Raw genomic sequence first — 15,733 nt, 5'->3', positions numbered from 1 at the left:
TATGTATATTAGGGGGAGTCAGATGGCTGAGCGGTGAGGGAGTCGGGCTAATAATCAAAAGGTTGCCAGATCGATTCCCCGCCGTGCCAAATGACGTTGTGTCCTTGGGCAAGGCACTTCACCCTACTTGCCTCGGGGGGATTGTCCCTGTACTTACTGTAAGTCGCTCTGGATAAGAGCGTCTGCTAAATGACTAAATGTATATTAAGTCATTTACATAATGAGATTAGGTTTTCTGGATACACAGGGTCTACTTTTTACTCTACCACCATTAAAGGAGCTTTGATTAGAATGGGACCTGAAATGTCCACATCATAAGTTTTTGATGTTTTTCCAGAGTTTTGGTTCCAATGTATTTGATATATGACTACGATGCTAAGTAGAGAACTAAGATCTAACAAGTAAGTGTTTTAAATAGGAAGGAAACCTCTGCACCATGTTCATGTACACAACTGGAGGTTGACAGCCCAGATAGATGTGGTCTGTGAGGCCCTCAACGGCCTGGAGTTCTGTCTGGCTGGTGGTTCTCTGTCTCATCATCAGTTTGAGTGAGAGGGCTCTCCGGAGACCAATCCACTCATGGTATTGAATGATGCACAGTCAGGTGCTAAAGGGAAGGCTGCCAGCGGATACTTCTTTTGTCTCCCTCCTCTTTGTGTTTCTGGGAGCTATTGTTATCATAGACTTCCCGCCCTCCTTTCCTCATGACCCAGTTGGCGTCAAAGGAGTCAGGCAAGAACGGCAGTAAGGTGTGTAATGTCATCCTCTCTCCTGTAGCTGTGCAGATTTTGTTCACCTGAACTCATGGTGGCATGGCTTCACAAAGTCCTGTGACAGTATATCCTGTTACTGTCAGCCTTTACTACAATGGCTGAAGGCTGTAACATCCTGTGTGTGTGTCTGACACCCTTACAGCAGTTTGGCCATATTTAGATATCACCAAACCAAATAACAGAACAGGTACAAGGGGTACAAAACAGATTGCATGGTGACACAGACAGCATGGTTTTACAGACACACAGGCATCATGGTGACACAGAGACAGGGGTGACATGGTTTCATAGCTTCATCCACAACAGATTCCACTATGGGAGGATCTACAGGCTGAATAACTAAAGACATATCTCATTCCACAGGGTTCAACATTTAACCACAAACATATTGTCAGACATTAATATATCATTTCAAGCTTGGTTTTGGTTGGTAAATTATTTGTGGGCAACTGTGAAACCTTATGTACCACCGCTTGTACAAAGGGCTATAGAAATGATACTGGATTTTGTTTTATATGCTGACCACTGGTATGGGACTTTTACTGAAAGACATTATCTAGACCTGGTCTTCAGCATGAATGTACTGTATCTCATGTAATAGACCCTGGTGTGTGACCATGCTGCTGGACTCATGGCCAGACACACGGAGCAGATAGACAGGAGGGGGAGTGGGAGCTGATCTGATGACAACAGCATGTTAATAAGGAGATGGTTATGAGAGGCTTCGAGCTGTAGCAGCGATTATCTTGGTTAAAAGCACAATTTACATGTATGACGTTACATGCTTTGTAATGTCTGTATTACTGATTGTGTTAATGATTGTTAGCCTGCACTTAGAAGAAACCTTTATCAATCTCCAAATTAATCAGAAGGTTGCCGGTTAGATTCCCGGCCATGCCAAATGACGTTGAGTCCTTGGGCAAGGCACTTCACCCTACTTGCCTCAGGGGCAATGTCCCCCCATGGCTTGTAGATATGGTGTCATGGTGACTGGGTGGTTTGGTGTCATGGTGGCTGAGTGGTAAAGGGGTTGGGTGACCAGGTATTGTAGTGACCAGGTGGATGGTAGGATGGGAAGCTGGCTGGGTCTAGGTAAGGGTGGCTGGTAGGATGGGAAGCTGGGTGCTGTTTGAGTCTAGGTAAGGGTGGATGGTAGGATGGGAAGCTGGGTGCTGTTTGAGTCTAATTAAGGGTGGATGGTAGGATGGGAAGCTGGGTGCTGTTTGAGTCTAGGTAAGGGTGGATGGTAGGATGGGAAGCTGGGTCCAGGTACAGAATGATGGGTATATTCATAAGAAAGGATAAGGTCAGGAGAGGGAGCATATTACTTCGAAAAGTACTCTGTACTCATATTTATTCTTAATTTTTCTCTTTGTGAAGGGTTACCCCTCATTGTATTGCTTTCTTGTTGCAGGCTTCAGAGTATGCATGACGAGTGGATATTACTGTTAGGAATGGTTAAGTGCTCTGGCGCTGGTTCTATCTGCCTGACATGCATTGGCCTCACAGTCACCACGGAAGAAACAGCAGGGTCATGTTTAACTGTGGATCCAGAGGCAGAGCAATGCGCCTAGATATATGGGAGGATGAGTGCTCTGATGTGCCTTCTCACTAACAATAACTGTCAAGGAGAGAAGAGATGAGGTTACCTGCAGGTAATATGAAAATAAAGATGATTATGGGGAATCCTGACTGGAGGGTGTAATTACCTTGCCCTCTGGCTGTATTCAACCACAGTCTCACAGTTAGGTTTCCTGTGGTAGCTTTGACGTAAACCAACCACCATGTTAGAGGACTAACCCCGCGATCAGAGGAGACACCTGGGCACCATTTTTGGGTACATATTTAAAGTCAGCAGCCACTTTTAATACTCATATATGTTTATTGTATGCACCTGCCCACCAAAGCAAATTCCTTGTTTGTGTACACTTACTTTGCGAATAAACCTGATTCTGACACTGCTACACACCATACCACTTCATCAAAGGCTCCTTCAGGGGCAAGTTGCTCAATTTGTTGTTTGCCACACCTGGGTTAGGGTTAATAATTATGATACTCGTTTGAGATGAGCCCAACATCTGGATCTGAACGTGTCCTAAATATGTGGATCTAACATATTGTAGTTGGCCAAAGCTCTCACTCAACCGAAGCGCACTCAAGTCAAACAAGGATGCAGTGAATTGAGAAATCAGCCTTATGTTGAGGCTAGCTCACAAAACCCTGAGCATGGAAAGGATTCTCTTATTGCTCTGTGCTACACATCAACTCCCCCTCCAGTTCAGATGACTCGGTTAAACCAGATGTGCGAAGCTAAACAGCTAGCCTGGCTTCTCCAGTCTTTCTATGGCATTTTGGCTCTTCTCCCACCTGAAACACAATATTAGGAATACATGGATTTATGGCCAATTTAAGTCTAAGATATTGTTTATTTTCCCCAGGGACTTTAATTTCAGCTGGAACTGATCAGGGGTCATTTAAACTTGGCCTGTCCTTTTCACACAATGTTTTACTCAACAAAACACATATAAATGTTAAGTTTAATATTTCCGATCTGTGACCAACACAACCACAGCTAATCCTGTTTACTCTAACATGGTTTTAAAGTCTAATTTGAGGCAGTATGTAAAAATGCTGACCTTGATCCAACTCAATTGAAGGGTTAGGGTAAGGCCAGCTCTGAAAGCCCATTCCAGGAAGCTGGGGGCATCATATTGAGATGGCTGCCAGGCAGCCTTTTACCCACCTTAATGCAAAAAACACTGACTCTAGGGGAAGTAAACAATGCAGAGTGTAAACAATGCAGAGTGTAAACAATGCAGAGTGTAAACAATCCAGTATCCCTTTCAGAGTTAGCACCACAAAGGAAAAGCTCCTCCAGTCCTCTCAGTCACACCCATTAATCTGTGGCCTACCATTTCTCAACAAATAAAATACTCTTGTTTTTTTAGGGATGTATGATATCACAAAAGTACATCCGTGCCTCAAAATGTAGGCTACCTTTCACAAATTATTTAAAATGAATATTGAATGAATGAATATTTCAACTCTAATAGCTAACTGAAAAAATGTTGCTTTCAATCTAAATATGCTAAAATGCACAAAATGTTTGATCAGACATTGGCAGAACTCCTACATTGGTACCCAATGTAGCCAATGATACCCAATTGGTATGTTGAGCATTGGCACAAGCTGTGATAAGAGAAGCCTCGCACCCTAACCCACGAACAACAGACAGCAACAGGTTAGCTATACATCGCAATAGCCAGAAACATCTAAGGACCCATCACTGGTTCAACAAATGTTCACACCTGTAATAGCCTACTAATATGCCCATTATTATTTCACAATTAGCCACCTAAACAGTATTCAGATCTGGCGGTGCTAGAAGGTGCTCTTCCTGAATTCTCACTTCAGCACTTCTCCAGTGTGAACTTCATCCAGCATCTTAACAGAAGAGTCTGGTATGTACCCCATCCATCACCCCAACAGAACAGTAGAGTAGGAACTCCATTCAGAACACCAACAGAACAGAGAATAACAGCCCCAGTGTTCTTTAGGACACTAACAATGGACAGTGTGTGTTGTGAAAGGGAGAGCAATATGCTATTGTCACAGGTGTCATTGTGTCTCTCGCGAGCATTGCTCGCTGTCTCACTCGACTTCTCTGACTCACGTACACCACAACCACCTTTCATAAACACTGATTTAGCTATCTACACGCCATCAAAAAGCTAGCAATTTAATGGTGAGGGTGGGCGGTATTTATACTGACAAGGGGGTTTAACCAATTCAACTGGGTTACACTATTTGAATAACCCGAGGACACCAATTGATGTGAAATCAGGACAAGCCCTTTTCTAGTAAACTTCATGCAACATGAATATAAAAGGCTAAAAGCAGTCTGTAACATAAAATGAACATGAAGACCCAATATTGTTTTTCATCAAACGCATACAAGCACAGCTCACGGTTAAGTCGTCAGTAGGTCTTTACCTGTGTCGGTGTTCATCATGTCCCCCTTGCCCATGTATGACTTGTCCTCCAGAGTGTTTTCCTGCCTTGGGAGCCTCAATGTGTGGGATCAGCACGTCCTCCAAGCCCAAGTCAAAGCGCTTGTGTTTTGAGTTGTCCGGCAGGAAGAAGAAAGCTCCAAAGCATAGGGTGATGAAGGCACTGAGGATGAGGAGCAAGATAAACTTCTCAGAGAGCCTCAACGTTGCCCTGTGGTGTGGAAAGGAGGAGGCGCCCGGCGAAAGGGTCGGTATCCGACGGCCTGACAGAGGCAAAAGAGCCGGCGTGGTCATGTTTGATTGTGGAAATTAACTCAGAGTTGACGAGTCACAATTTGTCTGGCATGCGCTGCTGGATTATCTCATCCCGACTGGTGTGTGTCCAGAAAGCATGGAGCCGGATCCCTCAAGGAAGGACGGAGTGGTCACCAGGCTTCTGGAGGAAAAAGGGATACATTAAATAAAGAAATTGCATCGATTGCTGAATTTATTTATTACGTTCTCTGTGTCTTACTGGTTTGGCTTTGCGACCTATATTTTACAAATTCCAGTTCCACTAGCTTCTGTCTACGTGACATTATTGGTCACAGAAGCAGTCCACAATTTTAATTAAAAATTGCAAAAGGTGATAATAGTATGATCACGTCATTTAAAACACCTGCGCTAGCGCGTGATGCCAATGGCATCAAGCCTCCATACCATGGCACAACACCATCGCATAATCTCTTTCTCTGCTCCCATAATCACATATATCAGATACAGACGAATGGTTTAAAGAGTTGAAGTATGTCAGCGGCCAGTGATTATCAACTCAATCTCTGGAGTCAAATAAACGTACCGTGCAAATCCTTTTGTCATTCTGAGTCATCTTTCCTGTTGAGATCTGAATGCATCGGGCTACGATTAAAACAAAGTGACAAACACACACCGTCAATTCACAGTAGCTACCGATACAATTAAAATGTTTATGTGACGGATCAGGATGTGAGCTAAGCTAAATCGTCTTCTTAAAACAGCAGAAAATATTTCCATAGTCGAGACTGTCTCACCATGAACGTTGCCTGCAGAGACTGTTCGCTAGCTAGACTGCTAGAGCTAGGCTAGTTAGCGAAAAATGGGTTATTAAATTCCCTCCTGACTACACATGGATATCAAATTCAGGCAATTAATTTTGTATGCATACAATGCGTGGCAAATATGGAAATGTAGCATGTTATTTTATAAAGTAATTCATGTAATGTAATCTATATATCTAGCTAACGTTAGCTAGCTTGATTCAGTTTCCCTCACCCGGCCTCAGTTTCCCTCACCCTGCGTGATGCGCGGCACTTCTCCTCGCTCTCCGCACAGAATACAAATTCATCCGACGCTGTATTGACAGCCTGGTTTTCTTGGGTGTACCGTGCTAGGCTAGCAATAGCTAGCTATACGTTAAATAGACTTGAGGAATGGATTCCTTTTTTCTTGGCCGCTGAAAAACATTAGCTAGATATCTTGCAATCGACAGCTAGCCATTTTCATTTGAAGCCCAAATATTAATCAAACGCTACGGACCGTAGACCACCCTTCGGGTTGGTTGGTAACATTACATTAGCTAGCTCTAGCTATCATACCTAGCCATACTAGTCTAAGCCAAGGCAATGAAGTCCGTATGCAACTGTTAGTTTGTTAGCTCAGCTTCAGGTAGCTGGCTGCCAGCGACCTTATAACGAGGGTTCAACGTTGCTGCCTAATCTATATTTTTGTGAATCGATGACCGACAGAAATCCGTCCTCCTTTTTTTTTAACAGCCGTCTTCAGTATTGCTCTCAGTCTTGTCCTCTGGTAGCTAGCAACACATTTCAATGATTAGCTCGCTAGTGATAACTTTGTCTAACTGTAACTCGGAAATACTGTAGTGCAAAATGTTAAGAGTTTCGTGAATTGTCCTTGTTCAACTTATTTCATGTCATCAATAATATCTTAAATATTTGAATCCGCCTTTCGTCCAGGAAGTGTTCACTGTACTAGTAAAGATAGACACGGCTAGCCAGTCACTGCCTCGAAAGAGACTGCCCCTCACCTTAGGCAGCGTTTAATCTGAATCAACTGTCGAGCTAACTGCTTAGCCTGGTAAATTAGGAAGCATTGCAACACTTAGCTAGTCAAAATGAATAAATGTAAACCAGAAAAAATCTATATGATGCCCCCTATATATGCCCCTATGTAAGACCTACATTAGGTAATTAGAGCTAATGTAAATTGTAACAAAGTTGACCCCTAATCCTGCTCTTCACTGAACTCCAAACGACATGGCCATTGTTCTATCTGAATTAATGAATGTATCGTGTGCTCATTTGATGTCCATCTATCTTGAAAATAAGTTATGTTCTGCTGAGTCAGACGGGGCCATATCCCATCTGTCAGTGGGTCCTTCAGTTGCCATGTTGGACCCCACTGCACATGAGAGCCACCCAGCTGATTTATGTAACAACCCTCAGAAAGTGAATTAGTAGAAGTGCTGTGGTAATCGCTGGTCCTCTTCGGAGACACGAGTCACCCTCCCAGACTTGGAACGTGACAAGGCTCAGTAAAAAGACATAAAAACCAAAAGCTTAGCTAAGACAAAAACTGGGTGTTCTTCAGAGCTGAACCACATTGTGGAAGGGGATTGCATGCCTCATTGGTCTGCAGACTTTCTATCTTGAAACCAGAGACACATATAGGTAAAGAACACCACATTTGGAGTAAAAGGAAGCAACAAACAGAATGCCTCAAAGGAGTGGTGTAATGGACAAGGCTTTGACAGATGATGCCTTAAATAATAAAAGGCCATAAATTAATTGGTGAACTGGTTAACATAATGAGGATCTTCTGGAACGGAGGGGTGCTTGTCTGCAACATTGATAGGCCGTCCCTGCGCCATCCCATGGTGCAAAACACAACAACCACACATTAAAAAGGCTGTGGACAATGTGACATGACCATGCAGAACCAGAGACAGGCATAGACATGCAGATACAGATAGACTCAAATATAAGCAAGTTGAAGAACATTTATCTTACTGATGGGAGTCACATTTGCGGTAGTAATCTTGAGCAATTACAAAGGAAACATTTACAAGACAGACAGTTTCAGAGCTATGACAATGTCATTCGAAAAAAGTGCATCACTGTGTCAATTTTCTCTTTATGACATCTTAAATACCTGCCATGGGACTTAAAATAATACTGGCACATGTACAGTACAATATTAATAAATGTGTTCTCTGCTGCTGTCACACCTCATAAGGCCTATGTAGTCACATGACGCTGCACCTCATAAGGCCTATGTAGTCACAGGAGGCTGTACCTCATAAGGCCTATGTAGTCACAGGACGCTGCGTCTCATAATGCCTATGTAGTCACAGGACGCTGCGCCTCATAAGGCCTATGTAGTCACAGGACGCTGCATCTCATAATGCCTATGTAGTCACAGGACGCTGCACCTCATAAGGCCTATGTAGTCACAGGACGCTGCACCTCATAAGGCCTATGTAGTCACAGGACGCTGCACCTCATAAGGCCTATGTAGTCACAGGAGGCTGTACCTCATAAGGCCTATGTAGTCACAGGACGCTATACCTCAAAGGCCTATGTAGTCACAGGACGCTGCACCTCATAAGGCCTATTCAGCCTGAGGGGGACAGTGTGAGGTGCAGGACGCTGCACCTCATAAGGCCTATGTAGTCACAGGACGCTGCAACTCTGGTACACAGCTGCAGTAGTAGTCCATCCCAGCAGCGTTGCAGTCCTGTGGTCCAGACCACTATCCCTGGATCCAGTCTGTCTGGGCTCCCAGCCCTGCCCATGGAGCACTCTTCTTCCATGTAAGGCATGCAGCATTCCTGAGTCATGTAACTGCATTGCTGTGACAACTGACCTCTGTCTATAATCACGTTTCACTGTGTTCAGGTTGAGTCACTTGGAGTCAGTGTTTGTGTCTGTCCTACCAGAATGATTTCAGTGGCACAGTGCCCAACTCTGTCATGATTTCCATCGTAAACATTCAGTCATGTGTTACAGTCACCCAAAGTTGCCGTGAACATTTCAGCTATGCCAATGAATTAATAACATCAAACAAACAGTAATTACACTAAATTATTAACCATGAATCCAGGAGGCCTTCTATTCTTGTGCGTCCTTAATGCACTACTTTAGTAGCAACCTCTGATTGCCTCTCCAAGGATGATTGAACTGTGCCTCATCTCTTGGGTGTGATATAGTGCATTACAAAGGGATGTCAGATATGGTCAAAATAGTGATGTCATGGCCAGGTGAGGTGCTGGGCTTTTAGGACACATTCCCTTACATAGGAGGGATGAGAAACCAGGACCTGATAGTTAAAGCCCTGTCTACATTGAGGCATCAGTGATGGAGGACGGAAACTCAAGTAGATGACAACACAACTACAGAAGACCATAGAAAGACTCCCTTAAACAGTTGCCACACTGTTAGTTACCTTTTAAAATTCCTTGAAAAACTCTTGGCCACTTTATGGACAAGAGTTTAGAACTCCAGAAATGTTTGAAAAAATAATTGTCATTGTTCAGTTTCTGGCTCATAGTCTGTAAAGAATATGTTGATCCTTTCAAAGTTCTGAGTGCATGTTGGCTTGTGCTCCAAGTGAGGTGTGGGCTTATTAGGTAAGAGAGGGGTTTAACTGTCCCCATGGTCATAATCCTCATCATTACCATCATATCATTGGAGTTGAACAACCATTCATTCCAATCAAACCACCCTGTTAATGTGGCTTGAAGAAGTGTGTATATGTTGTCTTGTAATATTATACAGAGAGATGCCAAAACAGATTGAACAAGCATGGTTGAGAAAAGCATAGCTCACTACTGCCCCCAGGAGTTCTTTGATCAAAACTACAAGACAATGGGACAAAATAAACAAGCCTAGTTTTGTCAATAATGTTGCTTGTTTTTTTTTTATTGCAGGATAGACCACTAGGTATCTGTCAAGAGGAGCAGGACCAAATAATTCCAATGTACCTGTACATGTACTTAAACGTGAATTTATTTCACATTTAGTTTAGTAAGTCAAAATGGTGACAGGACAGTAGCATTAACAGTCAATTATGTGATGCCTTAAGACTTGAATAAGCATTCACAAGCAGTGACATTTCCGAGTGTCTAAAAGATGTGTAAATGGCAACATGTATAATAATATAAAACAATGTCCCATTTTAAGGGGGCATTTGCAAAGGTCCAGTTTACCACATGTAACCTTACAGAACCTTCATAATCTATATGATTACTAGATGTACCATTTACCAAATGTTCCATTTACTTAAGATCCCCACATTCAAACATGGACAGTCTAAATGCAAATGAGAGCAGCCAAATGGGTTAAAGTCATCCCAAGGTTAAAACTGGTGGGTTAACCAGTTCTTATACCGCAGACAGGCAATGCAGTATAAGAAGCTCCATTCCCGCCATGCAACCTTAAAGGTTCTCATTACAAGATGAAAATGGTTTTGCGATGACAAGATGTCAAACACGGGAAAATGCTTGTGGTAATAAACAAAAACTCCTTGCCGATTGATCGATTACCTGGTTGACCGGTGCCTTGATATTAGCACCACCTGACCCCTGACCCAAAAACCTGTTGTTCCTGTCCCTCAGAGCTCCACAGTCCTCAGGTGGTTCCGGGGGGAAATAGCCGCTATCACACTGTGGGGCAGACACTCAGATGCTTCCACCACACTGCCACAGCATGACCAGTGGGGCTTCCCAGGGTGATCCTTATGACCATGACCACAGCCCTGGAACCCTCCTGTAGTTTGCACACACACATACACACACACATTATCATCAGATTTTCAGTGTTACATAATTATCCAAACATGCCTAGGAAGGCGTAGAAAATGCACACATCCAGAGACTATTACAACAACATTTCCTGTACCTCGCATATTCATTTCCTATTCATCCATACAGTTGAACTTGAAATGCATTCTTCCCCGCCGTTTCCAGCTGCCTGTTAGGTTGAGATGTTTTGGGACCACTAGCATACTAGCGCCCCCCCTCCCCCCCCCCCCCCAGTGGGTCATACCTGGCATCTTGCCTGCACAGCCACAGCGTGCCTCCTTGGAGCCCCGGCTGGAGCAGAAGGAGCAGCAGTGGAACGTTCCTCTGTGACGTCGGAACTTCCTTTTAACGTTCAGGACAAATGGTGAACCCTGCAGGAGGACACAGGGGAGGAGGTGTTGGGAGACGTTGTTTTTCACAATATTATCCTCCTAGTCCACAAATATGGTAACAATACCAAGATATCATCCTAGTCCCATACCCCTCTGATAACCTTAAGTCTAACCCACAGCCTGGTGAAATGGTTATTATATGTACCCGTACTTTCTATTTCTATAAAGTCACCAGGAAGTGATGAATCCCAGGCAGAAGCTGTACCTTGACATGCTGGTCCTTGACACACACCCACACAGAGTAGACCCCCGGCTCTTTGGGTGTGTAGGAGATGTTGTAGGAACCATTGCCGTTGTCAAGGACAGTGGTCTCCACTCTGCTGAGGAATGAAACCACTGTGAGCATCAGTAGGTCATAAACCTGTAGTTCCATTTACTGCTTGAGCAGAGTTGATGGTAAGGATAGGTATGACAGACACTCACCAGTCCTTCTTCACCTTATGGATGATGCTGACCAGGACAGGTTCACCTCCGCGGCCCATCTGCTCCCCAGCAGAGTTTCTACACACAAGGATGAACTCCCCACTCTGCCCCTCCCTGCCATGCTGCACGTCTGGAGACCAGGAAACAGGCCACTTACATACAGACATCTCCCCACTCTGCCCCTCCCTGCCATGCTGCACGTCTGGAGACCAGGAAACAGGCCACTTACATACAGACATGCAACTGTCTGTGCACACATGTTATCCTGTTCATGCACATGTATGCAACTGTCCACACACACAATTAAATACCTGTGGACAATGTGCGCATACACAATCATAGGAAACCCGTTATTATTCATTGTCTTCCCAGTCCAGGATTTGATGATTTAGGAAACCTATCCTGTGGCAAGACAAATGCAAACAGGCCACATATCTGCAAATAACTCAAGCCGTCCAACCATGATTATACTTAAGCTTTACTCTGTTTTGGCCAAACACAACCATGAGATACTCACATTCTTATATTTAAAGAAAATGAATAAACCCAGGACCAGTCTACTTGTACTGCAGGAAAAGATCCAACACACCCTGTAGTTACTGAAGCTTTCCATGTCCAAGTGAAGTCAGCATGTAAATATCTGGCAGAGTAGAAGGCTGTTTGAACTGGTCAATGGGCATGTCACAACAGCTTTGTCTGTGTGGGTGGATTTCCTGTTTTTTCCATGTATACCTGTTATCTTATGGTGGTAATTCCTACCACTTGTTTCCACAGACACAAAGAATGTCACCACAGTTCATCTTATTGCCTCAGGTGTCTGTTCAGGTGTATGTGCTTGAGTGTGTGCTTGAGTGTGTGCAGAGCATAAATCTAACCCTAACAGTACAGATTTCAGATCCAGGGCATTTTCAATAAAAATGTCAAACCCAAAGTTCCCACCACAATTTGTTTTGTTGAGCTGTATTCATTTCATGTGTAATATTACTGGTGCACACAAAAATCTTACCTTCCCCTTCGATGGTGCACTTGCTTATCTCAATGGTCTTGGCGTGGATCACTCCCACCACCGGGTAGCCCTCCAACTCCCCTGCGCTCTCCTGGGGCATGAAGCAGATGCTGCTTCCATTGTCAGGACTGACGGTGGCTGGCTGGGGATCGTAACCACTCTCTGCCAGGCAGGCCAGCCTCCTGATGGTCACCCCTTTAACACTGAGGATCTCAGCCTCGGAGCCGCATGTAAGCAGCCTCTCCGCAAACTCTACTCCCCCGCGGGCGTCAGCAAGGGCCTGTAGCAGCTGTGCCCTCTGCAGGTGGAGCTGGTTTCTGCGCTGGACACGGAGCTCCTCCAGCCGGCGCAGTAAAGACACACAGTGGGCCTCCACTGCACTAGCATAGCCCCGCGCAAATGCACGCACCTCCTCCGCCGCCGTCTCCACTCTCGCCTGCAAGGCCTCCTGGGAAAGCTCCACCCTCCTCAGCGACTCCTCCAGCCGCCCTAGACGAGGCCGCAGGCACCCGGTAACTAGCTCCCGGATACGGTCGCCATGGTGGTCAATGACATCTCGTGTTGAGCTACAGCGATGGTCACGGTGGAAGGTGGCGGCACATTCCAGGCAGACAGGAAGGTCACAAGGCTCACAGAAGAGCCTAAGTTCCTGGCCGGGGTGGAGGGAGCACAGGACAGGGCGAGAGATGAGACCCTGCGCCTTCAGATCCTGCAGACTCTGGACGGAATGAGACGCTGTCCGCTTCTGGCGTCTAAAGAGGAACAAAGTCATACCTCGATGATGTTTAATTAAATGTGCATGCCACACCCTACACACACGGTGCTTGCTTATCCGTCTAAATATAATTATAATAGATACAAAGTGTGTGTGTGTGTGTGTGTGTGGGGGGGGGGGGGGGAGTATTGGGATTCGGCCATAATGAAACCTTCGCCCCTGGTCTAACCAAGTGTAGAGATAATTGTATGAAAGACTTCGTTGTCATAAAGTACATCATCAAAAGGAGCTAAACGCATGAAAAATCTAATGAAAGTTCTAATGCAATTTGGAAAATATGAAGCAATATTACTGAAAACAAACGCTACATCAACTGCTGATTGACAACTTATAAAGCTTGTTTGTTGTGATTTGATTTGAAAACACATCATTCAGATTCCTGATTCGTTTATGCATACTGACCTGTGTGCTTGGCAGCAGAACTCACAAAGGTTGACACAGCACAGTTCACAGCGCTTCTCTGCTTCTCCGTCGGTGCACAAGTCGCACACTACACACTTGTTGCTGTTTAGAGTTTCCAGAAACACTTCGTCCAGGGCCAAATGGTCAGTGGTCAAACCGTCAACTCCCGAAAATGGAATGTCGACTTCCGAGTCACATTGAGGGCAAAGTACGGTCACGGAGGGCTGGTCACGCGAGTGGGAATCTCTCACCACCGCTAATGATTTGCTATTCACAGACGCAGTAAATGGTTCTAATTGACGAATGCAGTCTGCGCAAAATGTGTGTAGACATGGTAGTATTTTTGGTTCCCGATATAATCGTTTGCACACACGGCATACCACCCTTGCATTACCCATTACCGCTTCGTTTTCTTCACTTGAACTCAAGTTTGTCGGGGTGGCCACTTGGTCTAGAAGGGCTTTCTCCGACGGCTTTTGGCTGGAATGTGACATTTCGTGCCTTGCTATGTCACATTAAGTGGGCAGCGGTGCTTTACTGCAAACAACTGTACCTTTCTATAAGAAATTCATCCAGAAAATGCGAAAGAATATCTCCAACCTGGCAAACTGCAACTTAAGCTCAAACCGATAACTACAGTTTAAAACATATGTTCACTTAAAAAAAATCTAAAGCCTGCCAAACCACCGTCTCCTAAATATATGCATTTGACAAATGTTTGAATGTTAAGAACAACGTAAAGACGCCCCACAACTTTTCCTCAGGAACACGACTCCCACAACAGCAAATTTGACACCTCAATTACATTGGCATTCTGCAGACCAATAGAAACCCACGAAAGGTTTTGCCGGGCGTGGCCTCCAGGATTATAGGGCATACGAAAGAAAGGGCCGCACACACTTTCGGGAACCATCCTACGGTTATACAGTATTAGTGCACTGTGTCCGTGATGCAGTCGGTGATTAAACTACACAAATACAGATTACTTGAACTACAGATAGTGCATAGTGCCCGTGATACAATTTGTGGCACACACACACATTTCTGAAATTATAGTTACAGCACAGTGCCTGCAATGTTATTGGTGACACACACAGATTTCTGGTATTATGCTAGATAGTGCAGTGCCCATGATGCAGCTGATGATGACAGTTCTTCTCTGTAGTCTTGGTACCTATATTTCTTCTATCCCAAATTAAATTATCTGTCATCTCTTAAGTACATATTCAACCTCCACCTATTCTAGTCAAAATACCAATGCTGTGGTAGCCTACATTCATGGAAATGATTACGTAGCCTTCATGTATCGTCTGTTTATGTTATCAATTGCTTATGTTACGTTGATCAAATGTATTATAGCCTATTGGTTCTCTGTTAAATTGTCTTACCACCACAAGTCATTACATGCACAATGGTTCACAGTTTCAAGTTTTTACTGTCAGGTGCTCAGAACAACACAAGGTCAGACTGGGCACTGAAATTCTTGGGACAAAACATCGCAAAGGAACCTGGCATAACATAACATATAAGCCAGCGCTTGCATGTAGTCTACAGTTCTGCTGACCAAGGAGGCTAAAGTGGTAGGAATAGTTACCATATCAGTGGTGATTATAATGTGTAGTTGATGTTAAGAGTTTGTGCACATTTGCAGTGTGCAGGCAGTTTTGACATCAGTTAAGACCAGGGGCGTCGTTAGATCCTTTACTGGGGCACGTGCCCCAGTATAAATCTTCTGAACCCCAGTAAAATCTAAAGTTTGAGTTTTTACAATTTACTTTTAATCTGGTCAGCAGAGAAAGCAGTAAAAAATGTGGCACCAACCATTTTGTGCTAAAATATGTGACAAATGTATGAGCAAGAGGGTTAAAGTTCAAGGCGTAAAGTTATTATAAAGTAGTATGTCCCAATTGTATGCAGATTGCATGCAACGTTACTTACTTAGGGCAGCAGCATACGTGCTAATACAAAAAGTATGATTTGAGAAGCAGGGCGTATTTATATGATAGAATGTTTAGGATATCCTATTTAACAGAAAATGCACATCAACACAATACATAAGTTAGGTCTCTGATATAGATTTTTTTTAATTCTGTGGCAGAAAAAGTTATCTGTCTTA

At 44.1% G+C, this 15,733-nt stretch overlaps 2 protein-coding genes across 6 annotated transcripts in view; both read right to left on the bottom strand.

Annotated features, from left to right (window-relative positions):
- The window catches only part of man1a2 (mannosidase, alpha, class 1A, member 2), a 40,904-nt gene extending 34,061 nt beyond the window's left edge, over positions 1 to 6,843 (bottom strand). The window contains exons 1-3 of one of the 4 annotated variants that reach the window (XM_047046319.1): positions 6,074 to 6,843; positions 5,622 to 5,680; positions 4,767 to 5,219 (exon numbers count right to left, since the gene is read on the bottom strand). In XM_047046319.1, coding sequence (XP_046902275.1) covers positions 4,767 to 5,077 — 311 coding nt within the window. In that variant the 5' untranslated portion in view covers positions 5,078 to 5,219; positions 5,622 to 5,680; positions 6,074 to 6,843. The remainder of the gene's footprint in view (positions 1 to 4,766; positions 5,220 to 5,621; positions 5,681 to 6,073) is intronic. The other 3 variants (XM_047046321.1, XM_047046318.1, XM_047046320.1) reach the window with 3 other exon arrangements.
- A 2,964-nt stretch (positions 6,844 to 9,807) lies between these two features.
- On the bottom strand, positions 9,808 to 14,390 carry trim45 (tripartite motif containing 45). Of its 2 annotated transcripts, none has more exons than XM_047046323.1 (6): positions 13,618 to 14,390; positions 12,441 to 13,192; positions 11,435 to 11,636; positions 11,217 to 11,331; positions 10,864 to 10,990; positions 9,808 to 10,584 (listed from the first exon to the last, which is right to left on the bottom strand). In XM_047046323.1, the coding sequence occupies exons 1-6, from the start codon at positions 14,109 to 14,111 to the stop codon at positions 10,430 to 10,432; spliced, it is 1,845 nt and encodes a 614-aa protein (XP_046902279.1). In that variant the 5' UTR covers positions 14,112 to 14,390; the 3' UTR covers positions 9,808 to 10,429. The 2 variants fall into 2 exon arrangements, with proteins under 2 accessions (XP_046902279.1, XP_046902280.1); XM_047046324.1 differs by having other exon boundaries at positions 11,435 to 11,564.
- Between the last annotated feature and the right edge of the window lie 1,343 nt (positions 14,391 to 15,733).

Source organism: Hypomesus transpacificus, chromosome 23, assembly GCF_021917145.1.
Source record: "Hypomesus transpacificus isolate Combined female chromosome 23, fHypTra1, whole genome shotgun sequence".
NCBI lineage: Eukaryota > Metazoa > Chordata > Actinopteri > Osmeriformes > Osmeridae > Hypomesus > Hypomesus transpacificus.
Note: the sequence above shows the minus strand (reverse complement) of the source record. Positions and strands in the feature narration are given on the sequence as shown.